Source organism: Malaclemys terrapin, chromosome 2 (genome assembly GCF_027887155.1).
Source record: "Malaclemys terrapin pileata isolate rMalTer1 chromosome 2, rMalTer1.hap1, whole genome shotgun sequence".
In the NCBI taxonomy this organism is placed as follows: Eukaryota; Metazoa; Chordata; order Testudines; family Emydidae; genus Malaclemys; species Malaclemys terrapin.
In genome coordinates, this window is record NC_071506.1 from 113,942,664 (window position 1) to 113,966,546 (window position 23,883).

A 23,883-nucleotide genomic window follows, 5' to 3' on the forward strand; every position below is an offset into this window, starting at 1 on the left:
AAGATGGAAGCTGGGGAGACCCCCACAAGCTTCCAAATGCTTGCAGGCGGTGTGGATTGGGATGACACCGAATAAAACTCCTAAGGCTTACTATGGGGCTAATGTTTTTACCCATGTGGCCATCTTCTGTACACATCTAAGGAGAAGAGGCTTTTTTCTGTGGCTCCCAGGAAGTATGTGAGAGATAGGGACTTTGCTCCGGGAGTTACAGGAAGGAGGAGAATGCCTCTTTCAGTCCCATATTAGAACTATGGGTTTTTTTTTGTTTTTTTTTTAAAGACCACCCTAGGGTATTGCTAGACTTTTACTGCTCCCCGCCTTAACTTCAGCTTGATAAAGATTTTTTGTTTGGAATCAAATTACTTTTATATTATCTGATTTGATTGGGGAAGTAGCCTATAAATCTGATTTGGAATTATGGATAAAAGCTTCGTAACTGACAAGGGAACATTTGAATCCACATGCTGTACACACTATCAGTTTATTAGCTCTTAATAAGCACCAGTGGAAAGAGATAATTATTTAACTGGGTTTTTAGTTTTTTTATGGAAGACTGAGTTGATTTGTTACCTACCTTTAAATAGGGACTCAAGGTATTCTATTCCATTCCATAGATGAAGTCCTGATTCCACAGATGAAGTACATCATAGATGAAGTAGATTTTCTACCTCTCAATTCTATCCCTCCATGTTTCCTATTTTGTAACCCCATCCCACTCTGATGCATCATCAGCAGTAACAATTCAGAACAGAAATTAGCTTTACATATAAGGAGATTAACAATAGGGTCACTGCAAAATTCCTACTGCTCTGTGGCTGGCCACCATAAATATTGGAGATCTGTGATATCTGTGCCTTTCCTTTCCCTGGAACCATCAGTGCCATGTCCATGACACGCTTAGTCCCTGCCAGTCAAAGATATAAGGTAGTTTTGGATATTACACTGTCAACTATCAAGACTCCTGTAGCTGTTGTGTCACACTAGTATTCAGACATTTGGGTAAGCATGTGACTGTCCACTGTTTCCTTTAATGGATTATCTTTTCACATTCTTTAGTATATAAATATATCCTTCTTAGAGCTTGTCTACATGGGAAACTTTACTAAAGTTAATCAGAATTAACTTTCCAAGTGGATTAGTTAAACCACATTAAACCTTTGTGTAGATCTTTTTATTCAGAATGAAAGTGTCCTTAATTCAATTTAACCAAATTATGGGCTTGTCTACGTGGAGCAGTAATGCGTATAGAGGGGTGTGATGTCTAAAGTGCACTAACATATTATGCATTAATTGGCCCATGTAGGCCTTGCTGATGTGACCTAAAACTTCCCTCGTGCACTTTAATGTAGTGCTGTTAACGTAGTACAGTACCACATTAATGTGCACTAGGGAACTTTTAGTTCATGCCAGCAGGGTCTATGCGGACCAATTAATGTGCAACACGTTAGTGTGCTTTGAAAATCAGACCCCCATGGAGCTCATTACTGTTCTGTGTAAACAAGCCCTAAGGCCACTTTAATTCTGAATAAGAGCATCCACACAGGGTTTTAATATGGTTTAACTAATCAACTTTAAATTCACACCTTTAGTTAATTTGGATTAATTTGCTTGAGTGTCTCTGTGTAGACAAGCCATCAGGTGCAGTGCTTAGATTACTGCAAGGCACTTGTATTTTCAATTTGTGCTGAACTTCTTCAGAAACACCACCATTGTACACAACAAGTACAACTTTTGCTAGTCCATTTGGTCTATATTTATTGTTTTGGAGAAGCTCTCTTTTTCTTTTGTCAGTCTCTTCAAAGAGTATTACTGCAGCAAATTTACAAAACAATGCAAAAATGTTTGGTATTTACTTATCTCTGTAAAGAACATAACATAAGAACATAAGAAAGGTTGTACCGGGTCAGACCAAAGGTCCATCTAGCCCAGTATCCTGTCTACCGACAGTGGCCAATGCCAGGTGCCCCAGAGGGAGTGAACCTAACAGGCAATGATCAAGTGATCTCTCTCCTGCCATCCATCTCCACCCTCTGACAGACAGTGGCTAGGGACACCATTCCTTACCCGTCCTGGCTAATAGCCATTAATGGACTTAACCACCATGAATTTATCCAGTTCTCTTTTAAACTCTGTTCTAGTCCTAGCCTTCACAACCTCCTCAGGTAAGGAGTTCCACAAGTTGACTGTGCGCTGTGTGAAGAGGAACTTCCTTTTATTTGTTTTAAACCTGCTGCCTATTAATTTCATTTGATGACCCCTAGTTCTTGTATTATGGGAATAAGTAAATAACTTTTCCTTATCCACTTTCTCCACATTTTATATACCTCTATCATATCCCCCCTTAGTCTCCTCTTTTCCAAGCCGAAGAGTCCTAGCCTCTTTAATCTCTCCTCATGTGGGACAAACAAACAAAAAATTCCATTTCCTTTTGCAGGTCTAGAAACCAATAGATGTGCTTTAGCCAGCGTAATTTATGATAAATTAATTTAATCTACACATAATGACATAAGTGAGCCTGAAACAAGCTTCTATCAATTTTTGCCTTTGGAGGTAACATAATATTTTCAAATGTTTGACCAAACTGAGTAATTAATCCCCAGGCTGAGCAAATGAGCATAATAGACATCTCCCACACATTCCTTTGAATTGACAAAATGAGAACAAAAATGTGGCAGCCCAAGGGTTAAAAATATATCTGCCATACAAAGCAATGGTTTACAGTGTTAATACATGAGATTAGTCTTACACACAAGGTTCAGAAATAGAGCAGAGTTGATACTGTTTTCTTTTATGCTGCCAAAAATTCTCTCTGATGAGCCATCTGATTTCCACAGGAGCTTTGCTGGCAGCAGCTGTAACAAGCTATATATTCTTTAGTTCATTGTGTTTATTTGCCGATTCTTAGCTTCACAGCATGTTGGCGGTTTTTGTTTTAAGAAATGATTCATTGCATAATATCACTCGAGTTAAGAAAATAAAAATTGGAGTTGCACCCCCACCTTTTCCAAAAGATCATGTTTGGTTTTAGCTCTGGAACTTTAAGTTGCACAGTTACTCCATGCACTGCTTGTAAACACAAGGGAAGGCAAAACATACTGTAAAGTGAAGCCTGCCAGTGTCCTTTGAAGGTAGTATTATGGAGATGCTGGTACACTGTTAATAAACCTACCTGAGAATGTTTAATTTGGACTGAGAAAAATTGTTTCCTGTGGCCGTATACGTAGCCCTAATGACTTTACAAGAGTTCTAATAATGTTTGCTTTTAATGAGGAAAAATAAACTGTACTAGGAGAAAATCTTTTCAGTAGGACTGCATTGGGATCATGGCCTAGCAAGTACATTCCAGACAGGGTACATGTAAAGCTACAGAAAGACATCTGTAGCATGACAATGAAAGGCCGTCCCTAAACATGTAGAGCTTAATCCTACAGGTTGCTGAGCAGTGTGGAGAGAATTGCAGAGAGGAAATACAAGGTACTGGCACTTAGTGTTTGCTCAGCACCTTTGCACAGAGGCAAGAAGCTTCCTCATTGTGTGGAGGAATATGCATGGCTTGATAACATGTGAAAAGCTGTATGCCTATGTTGAACCGAGTGCTGGTGAGTAGGGGCAAGATTGGCCATGATTCAAAGCAGAGTGAGGCTTTGACAGGGCATAATTGCATGGGCATGAATGTAAATAGGGTGACCAGACATCCCGATTTTATCAGGACTGTCCCGATATTTCCTTGTTTGTCCCGTGTCCCGACCAATGTTAGGTCGGGACACGGGACAAACAAGCAAATACTCAGGAGCCCGGAAGTGCTCGCGCCTCCCCCCCCGACTCCACCCTCTCCTTCCCCCATTGGCTCCCTCCCCGAATCCCCACCTCTTCCCCAGGCTCACCATTCCTCCTTCCTCCACAAGCTCTGGAGGGAGGCCCCTGAGACGCAGGGGAAGCGCGGGGCCAGGGTGAGTGAGAGTCCGGGAGCCCAGCCCCATTCGTTCCCCTGCGGGACCCGAGCGGGACGGGGGGGCTGGGGCCTGCTGTCCCCACTCTGGGGCCACCGCGGGATAGCACCAGCTGGGCAGCAGCCCAGATGCGACTGGCCAGGGGCTGGGCGCAGCGTGCGTGCTGCTGGGTCCCCGCAGCAGGCCCAGGCTCGGGGGAACTGGGGGGGGCCAGAGCCGCAGCCGCCAAGCTTGGCCATCGGCCACTTCCTCCTCCCACGGCAGTGGGAGCTGCAGCAGCAGCTGCTCCCGAGTCCTGCTGCCCAGGTGGGGAGAACAGCCGTCGCCTGGCCCCACGGGCCGCCCCCCTACTCTCCCTACCGCCCGACTGAGTCCTGCCTGCACTCAGGGCCAGGCCGGACTCTCACTCACGGCACCGCACTCCCCCTGCGTCTCCTGGGCCTCCCTCCAGTGCTTGTGGAGGAAGGGGTGGGTGGGTTTTTTTTTGCCCTGTCCCCTCCCGCCAGCCCCCCTGCCGCGTCCCGATATTTGACTTGGGTGATCTGGTTACCCTAAATGTAAATGATGTATATAGGGCCATTTCTAGGATTTTCACTGACTCCTATTGCCACACAGTAGTAGTGGCTTATTCAAGGTTGCATAAGATGTGCGCATAGAAGAAATTGACAGCAAGGGAAGTCACTGATAGAAAAGCTTTATGAAGGTTCTAGGAAAATAGATTTCTTATTGCCAGCTGTTCGGTTGCTCATGATATATGTTTGACAAATGTTCTTGCTGATCCACCAGCCTGCAGCACCAACTCCCCTCAATTTACTTCAACTTGTTATACAATACAGTGTTTTGGTCAATATCCTTACCATTGGATCAACACTATTTACTCACACCTTTTATCTGCATCTTTGCCACTGTCGCTAGATCAGATTCTGTGTGGTGTGTTGAACACCTCCCAGGATTGGTCCTGAAACCATATTTTCCCTTCACATTCATGACTTCACTGGGGGACACACAAACGTATCTGAAGGTATGATATGGATTTTGCTTTTTTAATGACAAAGGGTTGATTTCTAACAGTAGGAAGTGGACTCTTTGTTGCTGGTGTATAATAATAAAAATACTTTGCATTTCTATAGTACCTGTCAACCGTGGATCTCAAAATACTCTTCAAAATGTAGTTAACAAAGCTCCTGAATGCCTCTGTGAAGGAAGAAAGTATTATCTCATTTGATTCTACAGTGAGTATCAAAAATGGTCCAGTGGAAATCATGAATGAAATTCCTTTGCTCTAACAACTAGTCTAGCTCCCTGTCTTGTCATGAAGGCAGGGTTCGATGAAGAAAAACAAAACATGAGTTAAACTCGGTTTTGGTTTTCCAAAAAAAATAAGTAAAACTTAGTTCCATTGAAGTCAATGGCAACACTCCCACTGACTTCAGGAGGGCCAGAATTTCACCCCAACATAAGATTTGTTTTGGGTGCTTTGCAGGACTGAGGCCGAAAGCATGATGTAAAGTTTGTTTGTCTCTCCAGTCCCATTCACTTCAATGGGTTCATTATTATGTTGTATAAATTGTGGTAGCATCTACAGGCCTCAACCAGTCAAGACCCCATTGTGTTAGGCATTGTACAATCACATAGTACATGATAGTCCTTTGACTGCTCCAGAGAATAGTGCGTTACACACGTATGTCCTTAAGTACTTTGCAGGATCGGATACTTGCCTCATTCCCAAACCTGACAAAATCTGAAATGTATGACATATTTTGTACACAACTTGGCTAGCAATTTTTGAAATTGGTCAACATTTCAAGTTCCTGTGACATTCAAGTGGATCTTTTTCCATTTCTCCATGTACTTCTCCAGGTCAAAAATATATCAGCTGACAGTATCCCATTTACCTTGTATCTAAAATTAAAGATTTTATTGATCAGTCTAAAATACTTATATGGCCTGTAACAGGATGGCTTGACCGTGGGCTGGAGAGCCTGGGGCTAAGCCAGGCCTGATTACAAGATGAGTCCCACCTGAGGGAAATCAGGTATAATACAAATACAAAAGGCATTAGGAAGCTGCGGGGGGGAGGGGGGAGGACAAATAGAGGATGGAAGTCTGAGTCAGAAGGCTGGGTGTCTGCCGAGTGGAATAAGGTCTCTGTGGATGATAGAATAATTGGAGATGAGTATGAACTAGGGGGCTACTATGATGTACCTTGTGTTTAGTACATCATACAACTCCAACGAGAAACTGCTGAGCTTGAATTGATTTGCAAAATTAGATACCATTAACTCTGGCTTGAATAGAGACTGGGAGTGGCTGAGTCATTACACTACTTGAATCTATTTCCTTATGATAACTATCCTTATACCTCTTATCAACTGTCTGTAATTGACCATCTTGATTATCACTACACAAGTCCCCCCCCCCCCCCCCCGCTGATGATAGGTCATCTTAATTAATTAGCCTCTTAGAGCTGGTATTGCATCTTCTCTGTATGTATATATATATATATATACTCTTGTTATATGTTCCATTCTTTGCATCCGATGAAGTGGAAGTGGGCTGTAGCCCACGAAAGCTTATGCTCAAATAAATTTGTTAGTCTCTAAGGTGCCACAAGTACTCCCGTTCTTTTTACGGATACAGACTAACACGGCTGCTACTCTGAAACTTGTGTTTGGGACACTGAGGACTGTTTTGAATTACTTTGGGCTACTAACCCAGTTTCAGGAGAGGGATGGTGGTAGCCCTGAGAGCAACTGTATGCTGCTCCCAAAGGCCTCCGAAGGAAGGAACAGAGGGAGGGCCCTGAGGAAACACCTCTGGCCACAAGGGGGTGCCCGGTGAAATGTGACCCAATTATAGCCCCCCCTTTAGCATAGTATCGGAGTGCCTCACAATCTTCTAATGTATTTATCCTCATGACACTCCTGTGAGGTAGAACAGTGCTATTATCTCTGTTTTAAGAGATAGGAAACTGATGCACAGAGAAACCAAGGGCTTGTCTACATGAACAATTAGACCTCAGCAAGCTGGGGCACCAGCCCGCTGCCATCTAACTATCCATGTGCACCCTGCTGACATGCATTATCAGTTTGTTGGAGTGCTTTGCTCTAGTCCATCATGAAACAGGACTAGTTCAGAGAGCATCAAGGAGTAGCAGGATTTTTTTTCTTCCTCCAGCTGTGGGTCACATCAGGAATCAGTAAATGCTTTGCTTTTACCTTTCTTTTTTAAGTTTGGAAATGTTGATCATGTTGACGTCAGGAGTGGTATAAAGTTTCTCTGGTTAACATAGAGTCAATAATGCCTGACAAATAATAGTACGGTGTGTATCAAACTTTAACAAAATCCTGACCTTAGAAGACTCCCCCTTCCTTAAAAAGGGGGATTGGAACATAAGTAAATTTATAAAAATGTTATTTTTAAAAATTATTTGTTTAGAAGGTGCCCATCACTGTGGTGCCTAGGCACCTGGAGTTTGGATATAACACCTCCTCCACCGTTGTACTTTTAATTCCTCGTATGATTATTTTGCTAAGTGTGTTTGCATGAGTTAAAGGCAAGTAAATATTTGAATGGAGGTCTTGCAATGAAGGGGAAAATATTCTTTTGTTTTCCACTAAAAGAGGCCTGTCTTTGTGTTTTCACTGTGTATAGAGTATGCCCCTAGACCATATAGTATTCAAAAACATGTAAGTGTGCACCTTTTTTTTTTAATACCAAGATCTGAAGGCAATTAAATAATGAAAGCAATTCTTGATATTCTACTGAGCTGGGACAATGGATCCTACAGCTACTGTAAATGATGGTACTGCATTTGCTGCTGCTTAAAGACATCTGACTGGGCAGCTCTTTGCCTCATTATCCTAAACTAAAGGAAGTCTATTTTCATGGTTCAATAGAGAGAAGCAATTGAAAAGATTCATCAAAGAGAATTAGTGATTGCCAAGTCCTGCTGAAGTTTAAGTCACTTCATAAAACACTGACCACCTGTTAAAACAGACAGAGCTGATATGATGATGATTCCTGGCACACTTTGATGCACAAAAATGTAAAAATTGTTACAATGAATACAATCTTACGTGACCACTCATGGATTCCTGTTTCTTGACCTGACATACAGCTGGGAGCCTGGAAACCCTCAGAATCCTGACTTGAGTCAGGGATGCCAGGCTGTCAGCTGCGTGGCAGGAAGCTTGGAAGAAGACACCTTGGGAAGCTTCAATTTTGCATTGAAAAGTTGAAACAAAGTATTGCTTTAATTTTATATAATGTTTTTCTAAACAAACTCATGGCATTCCCATTCCATGGGGAAATGTGAGCTTTTGGTCCAATGCAGAATATTCCTCCCCCCAAATGTCCCATACACCAGGAAATCTGGATTCTGCCCAACCCAACATGTTAGGTATACTCAGCCCATGCTATGACACAACTTTGCATTTCAGTATTTTGGGAAGCACTGAACGCTGAGTGTGCAAAGTGGGTATATGGAAAATGATGAGGCTTTACTTTTCAGCTAAAAATGTAAAGCAGATTTTGTAATTTTGATCCATGGTGGGGGTTGGTGGAGAAAAGCTGGGGGAGGGGTAAAGTTCTATTCTACAGGGAGAATAAATGATTGTGTGTGGCAACTTGTCATTTTGAATATTCCGTGGCAGACAAATATAGAGTACCCTGTAGTTAAAGCAAACAGTAGCAGCAAACAGGGGAGTTTTGTGAGGGTGTTCTCCAAGTGACAGAAGAGAGACTATGTGACCCTTGGTGTGAGTTTGTTTGTTTGTTGTGTTCTTGCTTGCTGTGTTCTTGCTTGATTAAAGAGTATATTGTGGTCCATTATGGGGGCTGTGGGCTGAGCCAAAGTGCCCTGCTAGGCTAGGGTGATAGCTTTCTGAGGCTCTAGCTGGCTATCCTTTGGTCCCTAATCCCTTGAAAAGGAGGCAGGGCTAACTCAGGGAGAACAGAGGTTTAAAAAGCCAGCTCCTAAGTGACAGAGGAGCTAGTAAATGGGAGTTTTGTGAAGCAGTTTAGAGAGGGAGCGTGAGAGGTAGTTTCACCTAACAAACATACTCTAAACTTAGGCCAGCCCCCCAAAAACCCCAACAGTCCCAAAAGGGTAAAAATAACGTAGGGGGAAGTCCAGCATCAGAGTGGGGGCTATCCAGTTTATTGCAATGGATGCATGTGGTCAAGGTGGCATTAATGTGCATTCAGTGGAAGCAACTCCTGGCCCTCAGAGATGGAGTACGGGCTCTTGAGACCAGAGTGGCTGAACTAGAAGAGGTAAGGGAAACAGAGAGGTACAGAGAGGAGACTTTCAGAAATACAATAAAGCAGTGCCACCAGCCTGGCAGCCTCTGTGCTGTTGAAGAGGAGGAAGGCTTTGGGGAAAGAGAACATCAAGCTGCAGTGGAGGGAAACAATCCCATTGTTGGGAACCTTCTTCCAAATAATGTCATGGTATCTTCTTGCACTGTGGATACCCCTCGAGAGGAGGGAACCCCGGTTATTAGGAACAAACAGACAATAGTAATGGGGGATTTGATTATTAGAAATCTAGATAATTGAATTTGTGATGACCAGGAGAACTGGTTAGTGAATTGCCTGTCAGGTGCGAAGATTGTGGACCTCTTGAGACATCTAGATGGACTTGCGTGCAGTGCTGGGTACAAGCCAGTGGATATGGTACATGCATGTACCAGTGACATAGGGAAAGGTAGGAGACAGGTCCTGGAGGCCAAATTTTGGCTGCTATGTAAGAGATTAAAGTCCAGGACCTCACTGGTATCATTCCCAGAAATGCTTCCAGTTCCAAGCACAAGACAGTTAGATAGGCACAGTCTCAATGTGTAGGGAGGAGGGATTTAGGTTTATTAGGAAGTGGGGAACCTTTTGGGAAAGGAGGAATCTATACAGGAAGGATGGGGTCCACCTTAACCTAAATGGAATCAGATTGCTGACATGTAAAATTAAAAGGGTTGTAGAGGAGTTTTTAAACTAAATGCTGGGGGGAAGCCAACAGGTGCAGAAAAGCACATGGTTTGGATAGACACATCCCTTAGGGGAAGATTTATTAAAGGGGTTACTCTATATCCTAAGAAAGAGGATAGGATATAAGTTGATAAAGCACAGGCAGGAACTGAAGAGAAGCAGTCAAAGGAAAAAGATTCCCATTCAATTACATGACATGAAGGTAGACAACTAAATATTGACATATTTTATAAGTGCTTGTCCACAATGTTCATTATTTTTACAGTAATTTTCACACACTCATTTTAATTTAATATCTTTTAGTTATAGAGTGTTCATGTGCACATGTCTGTGTATTTGAAACAGAAGAAGATGTGAAGGTCGATATAAGAGGAAATGATTGGATAAAGGAACAGTGCAATATGCTGTTAGATGACAATGGTTTGCATACCATGGTGAGGAAGTGTTTTATTGTAGCTGAAGCATGGATCTGGAAGTCAGGAGTCCAGTTCTAATCTCAGCTCTGCCCATTACTTTTTATGTGACTTTAGGCTAAGTCACTAAACCTGGGTTCTTTGCCTCAATTTTCTCATCTGTGTAAAAGACACAAAAATAGTATACCAACCTTAGGGGAGTGTTGTGAGGATTAGAGAGAACTAGGAGAAGAGCCACAACAATGATTAAAGGCTAGAAAATACACCCTTATAGTGAGAGACTCAAAGAGCTCAATCTATTTAGTTTAATAAAGAGAAGGTTAAGAGGTGACTTGATCACAGTTTGTAAGTACCTACATGGGGAATAAACATTTAATAGCAGATTCTTCAATTTAGCAAAGAAAGGTAACATGATCCACTGGCGCAAAGTTGAAGCTAGACAAATTCAGACTGGAAACAAGGTATAACATTTTTAACAGTGAGACTAATCAACTCTTGTAACAACTTACCAATGGTTGTGATCAATACTCCATCCCCAACAATTTTAAAATCAAGAGTGGATGTTTTCCTGAAAGATATGATCTAAGAATTATTTTGGGTAAGTTCTATGGCCTGTGTTATACAGTAAAAGACTATAAAACTTTGCAATCTGTTGCACATCGGGTACAAGATAAACTGGAGTTTATCCGTAGACGTTTTGGGTCACATCCCAGAGTGGTGTAGCTCCATTGCCTTCTGTTGACATGATAGAGCTGTACCATTTCACACCAACTGAGGAGCTAGCCCAAGATAAATTGTGAACAAGATCTTTCTTTATTACTGAGAGGGCAAACATCCCTCTTTCACTGCTAAGCCAAGAAAAATTACACAAGCTAAAATGTATTTGGGGCCATTTGCTAGCTGGTGGCTTCCAGGTATTGAGAGATCCACCACTAGGGTTTTCTGTACTTGTCATTGGTGCTAAGCACTGTTTCAGAGCTCTGAGTTTTAAGTTCTCTACTATTAATTTGTCAAAAGTTCTGAGAGATGAGATGGGTGAGGTAATATCTTTTATCGGATCAACTTCTGTTGTGACAGAAGCAAGCTTTTGAGCTTAGACAGAGCTCTTCTTCAAGTCTGGGAAATGTACTCACAGCTAAGTTCTGACACAGTTGGCATGAATGCTCTTCAGATACACAGGTGCTTTGGAGGTTTTGATACAAAGAATGGCAAGATAGCTGTCTTAGTTTATGAATCCCTAAGCTATATCTTCAGAGGAAGATAGTATGGAACAAGGAGAGATTGAGGAGGATTCTAAAGACTCTGAGGAAGCCACAGGTATTTTCTGTACTTAGAGCAGGACAAAATTCAGAAGGTAGGTTCTTGTATTTGGAGGCTGAAGAGAAAAAATCTTTACTTTTGAGAGAGCCAGTGACTTAAGAGTTAATGTAATTGAGCTCCTGACGATGGAGTCTCCTCAAGGCTTATTGTCCCTGTTCTTGACTGAGTAGTAAACCAAGATGACCCAGTCTATAATTTATTCATGTAATGGCCTTGAGTCAAAACCCTGGATCCAAACATCCCTGAACTTTGGGGCAGTTCAGATCCTTATTCAGCTTATGTACCATATGGCCAGCTTCATTTTCTATAATAGTTCAAAACAATGCCTTGAATTTAATTTATCGTATAGGCATTTCTGAGGTGCCCAGCTCTATAGTAGGATGCAGCCTTACAATGTTTAATGAGCAGCTAATTATTCATTGCCAAAGGTCGCTTACTGAAGATAATGCTAAGCTTCACAAATCTACTAAAAAATGATCAGCCTATAACTTTGTCATTAAATGTGTTTCTGTTACATACAGTAATAAAACTGTAGCATGACTAAAGTAAATCTTGCTTCATGTTCTGCAACATAAATTTTAAAACAGAGCGCATTTAACGAATTTTTAATTTTTTTGCTTGCTATTAAAAATGGCTAAAATGACCAAGTGTGTAATTTTATGCTCAACTACAGCAAATCCATTTCGTTTTCTCTGTAAAAAGAAAGTCTTTTCCTTTTATGCTAAAAAATATAATTTGGGCACAGATCTTACTGTGCAACTGTGGCACATTTTTGCAGCGAGGTCAATGCGTATTATAATCTATTTTGGGTTTTGAAGCAAACTTACCAAGTTGCCCTGCAGATACCACCGAGCAAAGCTTGCTGCAAGTCATAACACAGTAAAGGATGTTCAGTTCAATTTTCAAACTGGCATGGAATTCAGGCACACCACCACTTCTGTTCAGAGAGTCCTTTGATAGACAAGTATTATGCAACAGCAGAACTGGCACCAACTAGGTACTGGCTGAAATTCAGCTGAGATGTAAGTGGTGGTTGAAGATACACAGCAATAAGGGGACAAAAAACAATGTAATGAACTGTAAGTTGAAGTGACTTTAATGCTGAGAGGGGAAAGGGGGAGGATGTAGCAGGGAAAGCAACTAACAAGTAGGTGTAAAATAAAACAGGGAGGGTTTGTTACCTTGCACCACCTTTTCTGTTTCATCTAAAGTTGGTCCTTTATTTTTGTTCTGGCCTATGCAATGGAGTAGTCTGTGGCAGTCAGTGGGCCTGATTCTGCATTACCCTGCCCCCTCCCTCCCCCCAGCACCGCGCCACCGAAACACCCCCGCGCTACCTTGCCGAAACAAAAAAAACAAACAAACAAAAAAACCCATCGAGCCCCACCCCAACATTGGCCACCCCTTCTGAGGTGCCGCCCCAAGCACGTGCTTGGTCGGCTGGTGCCTAGAGCCGGCCCTGTTTGCACTGACGTACATGAGGACACAAGATGCAGAGCAAGGAAGGATCAGACACTCTGGATCCTTCCCCTGCTCCCTGCAGGCTGTGGAATAGCAGTGGTGGCTGCTACTGCAGACTCAAGTCTCATATAGCTCCCATGGCTGCTACTCTTGCCGAACATGTGTTTTGGGTGGTGGGCCCATACAGTTACTTTCCACCAGGAGTCTCACATATTGTCATATTTCATCATTTGCTGGGGCTCCTATTAACAAGACTAAATGTCTTGAAACACAATGGGGAAATTGCATTAACAGAGATGTGTTGTTATATGAACCATGGGACAAGTCAGAAATGGTATGGGCGTTATTTTCCCTGAACATTTTCAAATGATTTGAAAAAAATCATTTAATTTTATTTTTATTTCAGTTTTTTGATCAAACACAAGGGAAAAAATTGTTTTGTTTTGTTTTTTCCTTGAAAAACACAGAAAAATTTGAAGGAGTCCAGAAAACATTTTGTTGAAAGAATTTTGCAGTGAAAAAATTTCAGCCACTTCTGATTAATAGTAGTGTGCTAAGTCCATGTTTGTTTCTGTTATAATAACAATATTTACCATTGTGATTCTGGCACACTAGCTCATGTTGAAAGTTCATTACAAATATCAGTCTCCATCCTAATCTCTCTGCAATCAATGGAAGGGTGCTTTGTCTGATTATTCCTTAAGGTAGCCCTAAAAAGTATTACTATTTCATCATCTGTAAGAGAGAGAGGTATTAAGTGACTTGGCCAAGGCTATGGAAAGAGTCAGTATCAGAAATGGAGTTAGGACTAAGGAGAAGAGCTGGAAAAAAAGTTTTGACCAAAACTTTTTTCAGCAATAAATTTAGATTCAGAAACACTGAAAGCTGTTGTGAATTTGTAGCAGTTTTGCCAAACTGTTTATTTTGAAAACAAACAAGAAAAAAATTCTGAAAAAAAGTTGTTTAAACTTTTTTGGTTCAGAATGAGTTTTTGTTTAGGAATAGCCTTTAGTTTTACTTTAAAAAAATCTAAAAATGTTCAAAGTTTAAAAAAAAAAAGTTTTATTTCAGTCAAAACATTTTGTTCAACCTGAAACATTTTTTTTTTTAAATTGCCATGTATCAAAAAACCCCAGTTATTTGCCCAGGTCTTCTAAGGAGTCCTGTGACTGTTTGAGCACAGCACTACTCAATAGACCACTGGTGTTGTATGCCTCATGTACACTATAAAGATTAACCTCATTTTCTGAAACAGTGATGGACATAGTTTGTCTACACTTGTAGCTAAACCCCTTCTGCACCACTGCAGCTACACCCCTTGTTGACACCCCTTGTCAACAGTGGACAATTTTTATAGCCTAGACCAGGGGTTCTCGAACTGGGGGTTGGAACCCCTCAGGGGGTCACGAGGTTATTACGTGTCAGCCTCCACCCCAAGCCCCGCTTTGCCTCCAACATTTATAATAGTGTTAAATATATTTAAAAAGTGTTTTTAATTTATAAGTGGGGGTCACACTCAGAGGTTTGCTATGTGAAAGGGATCACCAGTACAAAAGTTTGAGAACCACTGGCCTAGACCATGCTCCAGTCACAATGAGAAATGAGTTTTTTAGTTACATATGTGAAGTACTATGCCACCGAAGAAAACGTACTTGAAAGTGTTCCAGTAAATCTCTTATTCATGGGATATTACAGTGATTATTCCAAATTTAGATAACATCATCTGAGCAGCTTTGTTTTTGAAAACTTTAAAAAAAGAATTGTACAGTAAATTGGTTTATGGTGATGGAAATGTCTGTTTTCTACTGCTTCTACCTTCCTTTGGCTTGCATGCACCTGAGGTAATTAGTGTAGGTTAAAATTTACATAACTGACTTTGGGATTTGCAAATAGGAAACATAAAAATGTATAAAAAGTGACGAATAATTCATTTTAAAGCAAGTTTCCTGTTTTTATCATGTACAATATGTATTACAGACTCACAGAGACTTTCTGAATAGGACCATTAGCACTGAACCTTTGATATATTTTTTCATGTAATGCTATCCGCTCGGGGGCTTAATGAGGGAAGTAGGCCTTGTTCAGCATACTGTAGCTTGGTGGAGTATATTGGATAGCCTCCTTGTGTACTGGCAGTGGTGCACACAGAGTTTCCATCCATTTCATGGACACCAGCAGAAGATATCTGTAACAAAGAAGTGGAGAATATGCAATAGAGAACTTAAAGCTTCAATCTGGGGACAATATTTTTGCTCTTATAATATTAAACCCTTTATCAACAGTATTGTTTTCAATTTTTTCAATTTCAGCTCTCATGGCAGAGTGACTTTTCCAACCTGTTGTATAAGGGCAAAATGACTCCAAGCCTTCCACCTCAGTTCTGGAGAGTTGCAGAACCACTTGAAGAAACGAGTGCTCATGTAAATAACCTTCCCACAGATTGCAACAAGACACAGAAATGCTAATCTCTCTTGCAGAACATTTAACCACTGCTACATTGATACAGGGAGGCCTAAAGACCTGAAGTGGATTTAAAGCAGGGGAAAGTGGTGGGATCTTCAGTGGTCTGTGACAAACATGAGGAGCTGAGTAGGAAATATATCTATCTAACTGTGAGTTAGGCATAGTAAAAATAAGGAGTTTAGTGCAGTGTTTTATATACAGGTATAAAATGCATAGGTAGAGCTTTTCAAAACCGATTAGGGTATTTAACCTCACAACTCCCATTGGAAATCATGGGAGTTGTGTGGCTGAATCTCCTAGTGGACTTTGAAAAATCCAAATAAACTTCTAGAAATGTACATAACTTCAGCTTTTTACTTCCATGTGCTTTCTCACCTTCCTTTTGAGAAGATAATTTTTTAAACCCTTTCTTCCATGTAGGACTTAAAAGTTCAAAAGGAAGTTCTTCATCACAACAAACAGATGTTGCACACCAGATTCCATAAACCCTTTCAGAGGTATGTGGCATAACAACACCTTACACCTTTGTAGCACCTTCCACCCCAGGCTGTCCTAGTGTTTTACAGACATTAATGAGTTGGCCTTCACAAGTAGGGAAGTAGGATTATTTCTAGTTTACAAATGGGGAAACTGAGGCAAAAATAAATTAAGGCTTATATATTCAAAAGTGGTCTTTGATTTGGGGTGCCCCAGATTTTAGTTATGCATGCTGGGCCTGATTTTCAGGGATGCCTGGTATCTGCTGATGTTGACGTCAGCTAGAACTATGGCACTTCTGAAAATCAGGATGCGGGAGTCTCCAGTGGCCAGCCAAAAATGGAGGCATTCCTAATCAGAGGTTACTTATGAAGCTTTTGATTTAAGAATGCTGCAAAGATCACACAGAGTCTGTGAAAGAGATGGCCATAGTACCTAGATTCCAATCCTATGCTTTAGTCACAAAACCGTCCTGTATCATAGTTTTATTCTGGAATTTAAAGTTCACCTCAAATTCCTCCACTTCTCTTTGGTATCTGAACCTATTTGAACTGGGCACTATTGCTTCCACTTCTTCCCCCTCCGCCTCCCCCAAGAAATCCTTAGAATATTGAAATAATGAATTTCAATCTAGCCTTAGAATCCTACTGTCCAAAGAGCATAATACTGATGTTATTGTATGGGAGGTTACAATTGAATCTACTTTTTACGTAGGGTTACACTGAGACTGGTACTTATGCAGGTGCAAAATGGTAGAGGATAAGAGGAGCCTTTCAGGCCTCACTGTGCTTCTGCAAAGACCAGTCATATTCATAGTGTCTAACTGATACAAACAGGGCACAGAGTTCCCAGACACGCTTTCCTGATTACTGGTACAGTGTCAGTTAACAGAGCCAGACAATGGTCTTAGGCACCCTTTGCAACTAGGACTGAGCACACAGACACAACTACTTTGTGTGAAATTGACAAGAGATTGATCTGCGTCTAGCTTGAATTTTTTTCTAAAATCTCCCTAAGCTTGCTTAGTTGCTACCTCTGCCTGACCGATTCAAAGCCCTGGTGGCTTCTGACAGCCTCCTTCCTGGTTCTGAGTTACTCTCATGCAATTATAGAACAGAATAACTGCAGCAAAATTGTTTATCAATCAATAATATTTTTAAACAAATAACTTGCATAAAAATTCATGGAGGAAATTGAACTAACAAAAAAAATTGAGGAAATTGTTGTCTGGGAATGACAGTCCACGAGCAGAAAAGAGGACTCAATTCACTGAGTAAATTATTCACTTGGCTATAATATCCACCTATGTGAGAGGAACAAGGGGGAAAATGTTGCAGCCCGAAAAGAGATCAAATGTGGTTATTTAAATGTTTGATGTTCAGTAATGAAAACTGTTTGCCTTCATAATTGTGTATTAGCAGCTAATAAAGGCACTAGATACAGTAGTTTAAAAGTAATAAAATCCACAACAAAGTGTATTTAATTTTAAATTGAATTGCTAGCAAATGGGTGTCCTAATGAACCCCTGTGTCAATGTAGTTCTAACCAAATTAAGTGAAATAATTTCCATCATGAACAACTAAATAAGTACAAAGTTCCAAACAGACAACTTTTCTCCCCAAAAAAGGACCTTCTCAGATGCTTTGGTTGCTGGAATTAGCTAGTGAAATTTAAGATCCACTTTGCCTTCATTCCATTTTGGGAAATTAGGCTAAGGTTGACCTGTCAGCTAAAACTGCAGAGTCAAATCCTGAAGTCTGCTCTTAAATCTGGATTCTGTAATCCTCACATTGTGTAGCATTATTTCTGCTGTCCTATTCCCATCAACTTCAATGGGACTACTTATTTGAGAAAGTACTACTCAACATCAGGGTTGCGGGATTAGTCCTTACTCAGGCAGACCTCCCACTGAAACCATTGGACTAATGGACTACACAGTTTTTGTACCAATTTAAGTATTTGCCCTACATTTACAGGAATAAATTATACTGGCATAAGCACCTTTATGCCAATTTAACTATGTCAACACTAGGGGTTGTACTGCTGTAACTATACTGGTTTCCAACCAGTACAAAATTGTGTATAGAAAGAGTCCTAAATAGAAACTGAGTTATAGTAACCTGTGTGGACCTGGGAAGGAGGAGCAGATGTTGCAGGAAGGAAAAGTTTGTAGGAGACAACAGGTACTTGGTCTGTGTGCACATGACTAGAGTGCTAGCTGCAGTTGCATCATCTCTGAAAATAGACCTCTTAATAAATGGTGAGTGTAGTTTTATAAATATGGAATCTTTTAATTGTATTACCCAGCACACAGTTCATCAAAATGAATGAGGACCTCCAGATTAAGTCTTGCACAGAGAGAGACCTGGGATTAAATCAGAAAATGTCAGTAGTCAAGGAAAACCTAGGGAAGGTTTGTTTATAGGAATTCTTGTTGTACCCTGACCATTGCATTAAAATAACATTAATATTAAAATAACATTACGGTAGAACCTCAGAGTTATGAACGTCTCAGGAATCGAGGTTGTTTGTAACTCTGAAATGTTTGTCACTCCGAACAAAATGTTATGGTTGTTCTTTCAAAAGTTAACAGCTGAACATTAACTTAAAACAGCTTTGAAACTTTACTATGCGGAAGAAAAATGCTGCTTTTAACCATCTTAATTTACATTTTAAAAAGCACAAATGGTTTCCTTACCTTGTCAAATCTTTTAAACATTCCTTTTATTTTTTTAGTAGTTTACATTTAACACAGTACCATCCTGTATTTTTATTTATTTATTTATTTATTTATTTATTTTTGGTCTCTGCTGCTGCCTGATTGCATACTTCTAGTTCTAAATGAGGTGTGGGGTTGACTGTCAGTTAGTAACTGTGATATTCATAACTCTGAGGTTCTACTGTATGTTGTATAGGTGATTCAGCCACTTGAACAAATTCTGAGGTTTGTATTCAGGATCAAATACAGCCTGACCGTTATGCAGATACATGGGAAGGGGGAGAGACTAACAAGCCTCCCATGTCTGGGTAGCCCACGTAAAGGCTCGGCAGAATTGCATGCCCAGAATGACAGGGATCGCTCCCTCATTACTTTGTGCTGATCCCATCCTCATGCACTGGCCAGCAAAGCTGGCTGCCTGTGTGAGGAAGAATATATTGTATCCCATGAGATAGCGTAGTGTAGCAGTGTGTGCACTCCTCCTGTGTCATCAGATTGCTTCAGAAGGCCTTCTGTCTCCCTAAATGCCTCACTTCTCCCTTTGGGGTGGATCTGCTTTGCACTGCCCCAAAGCATATCTGTTCTTAAATGGTGAACTAGAGCCGTTGTTGGTCTGTGTAAAGACTGAATAAAACTCACCTTGGGACTTGGCCCATTACTTTTAAGGGTTAGTTAAATTATGCAAAATGTTAGCATAAAAAAGGAATGATAATACTCAGCTATCTCAATTTGTGTGTGTGTGTACTGCAGACACAAAGGGCCAGATTCTCAGCAGGTGTAAATCAGCATGACTTCATTGATTTCTGTATAGCTATTCCAATTTATCACAGCTGAGGATCTGGCCCTTAAAGAGGTATTCTATTTTATTATTGGTAAGGCAGAACTTGAACTTTGGTACAAGTTTGGTTACTGTCGGATCCATTATTTTTGCTCATATTTTGGGAGTGAAACTCCAGAAGCTTATATGTTAACCTGTGACGCAGCCTGACAAATATTAGTTGTGCTATTAAACATGTGAATGCATTTTTCTGCCACCAGTTTTAAAAGCCTAGCCATTTCTCTGCATTGAAATCCCCCCCCCCCCATTTATTTATTATTTATTTTGGTCCCCTGCAAGGCTTGTAATATACTTGAAGAAAACATCAAATTGTGATGTAGTTCCAAAGGCAAACACTTTTCATTTATGTGTTGTAGTCAATTTCTTTTTTCACACCCCCCCTTCCTCTTTGTAACTGATGCAGAATAGAAAGTCAGCCATTGCAAGTAGCACAGAATGCCCGCAAACATGAAATTGTAGCCAAGTTTGGTAACCTCGCAGAAGTGAATAATGAATCAAATGGAGCAGCAGGACTTTGCTGGAAGGTGAGGTTCTCCATGAGTGCTCTTTTTCCTGATGCAAATTGCTAAACGACTAGATCAATTATATTGAGTCTCTTGCATGATTTTTTTGTTATAATTTTAGAGGATAGGATTTAGCAGGTTTAAAAATATGCTTTCCAGCAGAAGTAACCGTACGCTTAAATAGAATGTCTAAAGCTATTAACTATGAATCATTTGGGCATGGCTGGAGTTCTTCAAAACACTTTGTCAGCGCTGGCCAAGTAAAGTCTTTCAGTAGGAGATGAGGCAGCTCCGCCACCATGCAAATGAGACAGGCCTGAGATGTGATGAATCTTCTATCTCCTTTTCCTACTCGACTGACACTCGCTTTGAGGGAGGTTGTAAATGCAACAGAGATTGTGGTATAATTCCTCAGACTGGCGTTTCTGCCCCCCAGTCACTATTCGATTATCTTCCAAATTGCTGTGTTTCAGAGAGATAAAGATTTTTTATGGCTTGCTGACTTGAAACAACCAGAAGAGCCAGAAAAGAGATGGCTAACCGGCCATGCATAGTAATTCCATTGGTAAATGACAAAATCTTTGTTTGTATGACATTTTCAAAATTACAACAGAAGATGAATCTAAAATACAAAATGTCACATTTGGCATGCAAAACTATCAAAATATATTTCAGTATAAAATTCATAGAGGCGTTTAATTTAGAATGTGTTTAATAACTAAGCCTGCCTGCATCAGTAATCCTGCCTTGAGGTTTAAAAAAGATTGTCTTATTTATTCACATGATGTTAATTTTTTTATATATATTATTCAGAAACCAAAAATATTAAGGTTAAATCTTCATTGTTAATTAAGATTTTCTAATTAAACTGAAAATAATTGTCATTCAGATTAGTTGTTAAGTATGGTTTGTATCGAAAAACAAAAGAAGTTTAACAACTTCAGCTGTTTATTTAACTGCTTAATTTAATTCCAGAAGCTTTCTATCTATATGGAAATATGCTATCACTTCCAAAATAAATCCAAAACAGGATTAAAGAGGAGATTATTAGCTACTGTAGGTTTAGACTGGGAGACTACTAGACTTAGTAGTCAAGGTAGCCATTTAATTCTACAATATGCCATGGACCAGGGGTTCTCAATCTTTTTTGTTCTGAGGTCCCCCCAACATGCAATAAAATCTCCATGGCCCACCTGTGCCATAACAACTGCTTTTCTGCATACAAAAGCCAGGGCCGGTATTAGGAGGTAGCAAGCAGGACAATTGCCTGGGGCCGCACACCACAGGGGCCCCCACAAAGCTACATTGCTCAGGCTTCGGCTTCAGCCCCGGGTGGCGGAGCCGAGGGCTTCAGCCCTAGGCGATGGGGCTTCTGCTTTCACCCCCGGGCCCCAGCGAGTCTAATTCTGGCCCTGCTTGGCGGACCCCGTGAAACCTGCTTGCAGCCCCCTAGGGGGCCCCGGACCTCTGGTTGAGAGCCACTGCCATAGACCATGGTGTCATATTAAATTAAAATAAAAAAGAGTCTCATAATATAGATTTCCCATAAAATGAAATAAATTGATTCCCTGAAAAATACATAAATTTATTTTGAGTAATACATTTTAATTATTACAGAAATTGTGTCATCGTTGTAAAACAATATTAAGGCCAAACTAGAACACCCCAATATGCGCCTGAACTTGCAGTCTTTATTTAGGTAAAACTAAGTATTTGGTGGCATAGTGGAATGGATACATTTATATGATTCTGAGTCTGCATCCTTACTCAAGTCTAACTTCCAAAGATCATACCTGTATCCATTTCACGATGCCATCATCTGCTATATACGCTGAACGTCCAGAATAACCATTGGAAGGGATTTTCAAAAATACAGTGAAACATTACTCCATACTAAATATTCTGCAACGTAGACAACATCTTGTCATCAGCAAGCAGCAGATGTTTCCTTTTGTCTGGACCTGGAATAAAGGTGCCTGTGGGGAGTGATTATTAAACTCTACACATGTTGCACTTTGATTATTATTCTAAGAGTATATTATAAGAAGATGAAAGGCTAGTCTGGATGTTATACAGCACTAATAGCTTTGGTAAGACTTATAATTAATATAAAAACATTGGCTGCCATGTTTCTCACTGTGTGCCTGCAGCCTGATCATCATGTCACCTATCATGGATGTCTTAAAAGGCACGCTGTATTTTTAGAGGTGTTGATTTCTTGTGAATTCTGCTTATTATTGCAGACTGATGGTTTCTAGTGTCACACTTCATTAATACACCATGCTTAAAAAAACCTGCTTTTTTTTTATGTTCCATGCAATCCACATGCTTGCCTTTTGACATCCCTAATTACACATCCCATGTCTTCCTCTATTGTCATTGCTAATGATAGATAATTACAGGGCGAACAAAAAGAATGGTCTACTTTTTGGTGGTCATTTTTTGAGGAATTCATTCTTTCTAATGGTATGGTTAAACTCTGCTTCCTACCTAATTCAATAACATAGTCTTCTCCTTAGGTTGACCGGTACAAAACACCTCAGCCCATTCAAATCCAATTAAGATGCCTACGAGGGGCCAAAGACAAAGTGCCCAAGGGCCGCTACACCCTCAAGGTTTCTTTGCTCAGTCGTCTAGGGGGTAGTGTACTTAAGTGGTCCGAACTGAAGGAACAACAGTGGGCTGGAATGACATTGCCTATCAGCCATGATGGAAACTTCTATGATGTGGAAATTTGTTTCGACCAAAGTGTCTATACCGTAAGCAACGCTTCTTAAATATGCTTTCTTTGCTTTGATAGGTAAAACACATCCATTCCTTCCCCTTCAGGCATATATATTTAATACATTCCATCATCTTCATAATTTATTTAATATTTTAAGGTGTAATTTCGGAAGGTGCAATTCCCCCCTCCCCAAGTAACACTCATCACTCATTCTAAAAGTGCCAAATATATAATATACTATATCATGTAGTGCTGTCAGCTAATTTTAGATTTTACTTTTATTCTTTCTTATCTATGCAGCTTGTCAGCTATGTAATTTGATTTGGGTAAAATAGCTTTAGAATAATAAATGAATGAGTGGGTGTATATAAACACATGAATGCTCAAATCCTTCTGTGAGTTTTTAGCTTCATTGACCCCCATTTGCCAAAAAAGCAGCATTTGGATTATTTTGGAATAAGACCAAACACTTGAGGCTCTATTCTGTCTTTTGTGACTAAGGCACACATATTTTCTTTCCTAAGCATGCTGTGCATGGCAGGATTGTTGTGTGTCAGTTGCTCAGCATTGTGTCTAATGTCTAAAGCTGAATCATTGGCTGCAAATAAATTATCTGACAAACATAGGCTTCTTTACTGTTTGTGAATCGATGCTGATTTCTGCAAATGTGTTCATTGTTCCGAACTGTTCACTGAACAGTGATATCATTACTCTTATGTTTTATTTGTAATGTGGTAGTACCAGGGTCCCCAGTCATGGACTAGGACCCCCCAGTCATGGACTAGGACCCCATCGTGTTAGGCACTGTACAAACACAGAACACAGAACAAAAAAAGTTCCTGCTCCAAGGAGTTAAAAGTCAAAGTAATATTTATGTTCAATTTTCAAGCTGTGGGTTGTTTTTGAATAGTTCACTTCAACTCCTGGCTATTTAAGGTCTGAGATTGGTCACTAAGTCTGTTTTCTGTTTGGAAATAATAATTAGTAGACAACAAATAATGAATAATGGATACCTGGTGTGCATGTGAA

At 40.3% G+C, this 23,883-nt stretch overlaps 1 protein-coding gene across 1 annotated transcript in view; it reads left to right on the forward strand.

Moving 5' to 3' along the window:
* LOC128831272 (uncharacterized) overlaps positions 1–23,883 on the forward strand; it is a 167,654-nt gene that overhangs the window by 33,149 nt on the left and 110,622 nt on the right. Inside the window, exons 7-9 of the mRNA XM_054017589.1 lie at positions 16,013–16,089; positions 20,030–20,150; positions 22,649–22,888. Coding sequence (XP_053873564.1) covers positions 16,013–16,089; positions 20,030–20,150; positions 22,649–22,888 — 438 coding nt within the window. The remainder of the gene's footprint in view (positions 1–16,012; positions 16,090–20,029; positions 20,151–22,648; positions 22,889–23,883) is intronic.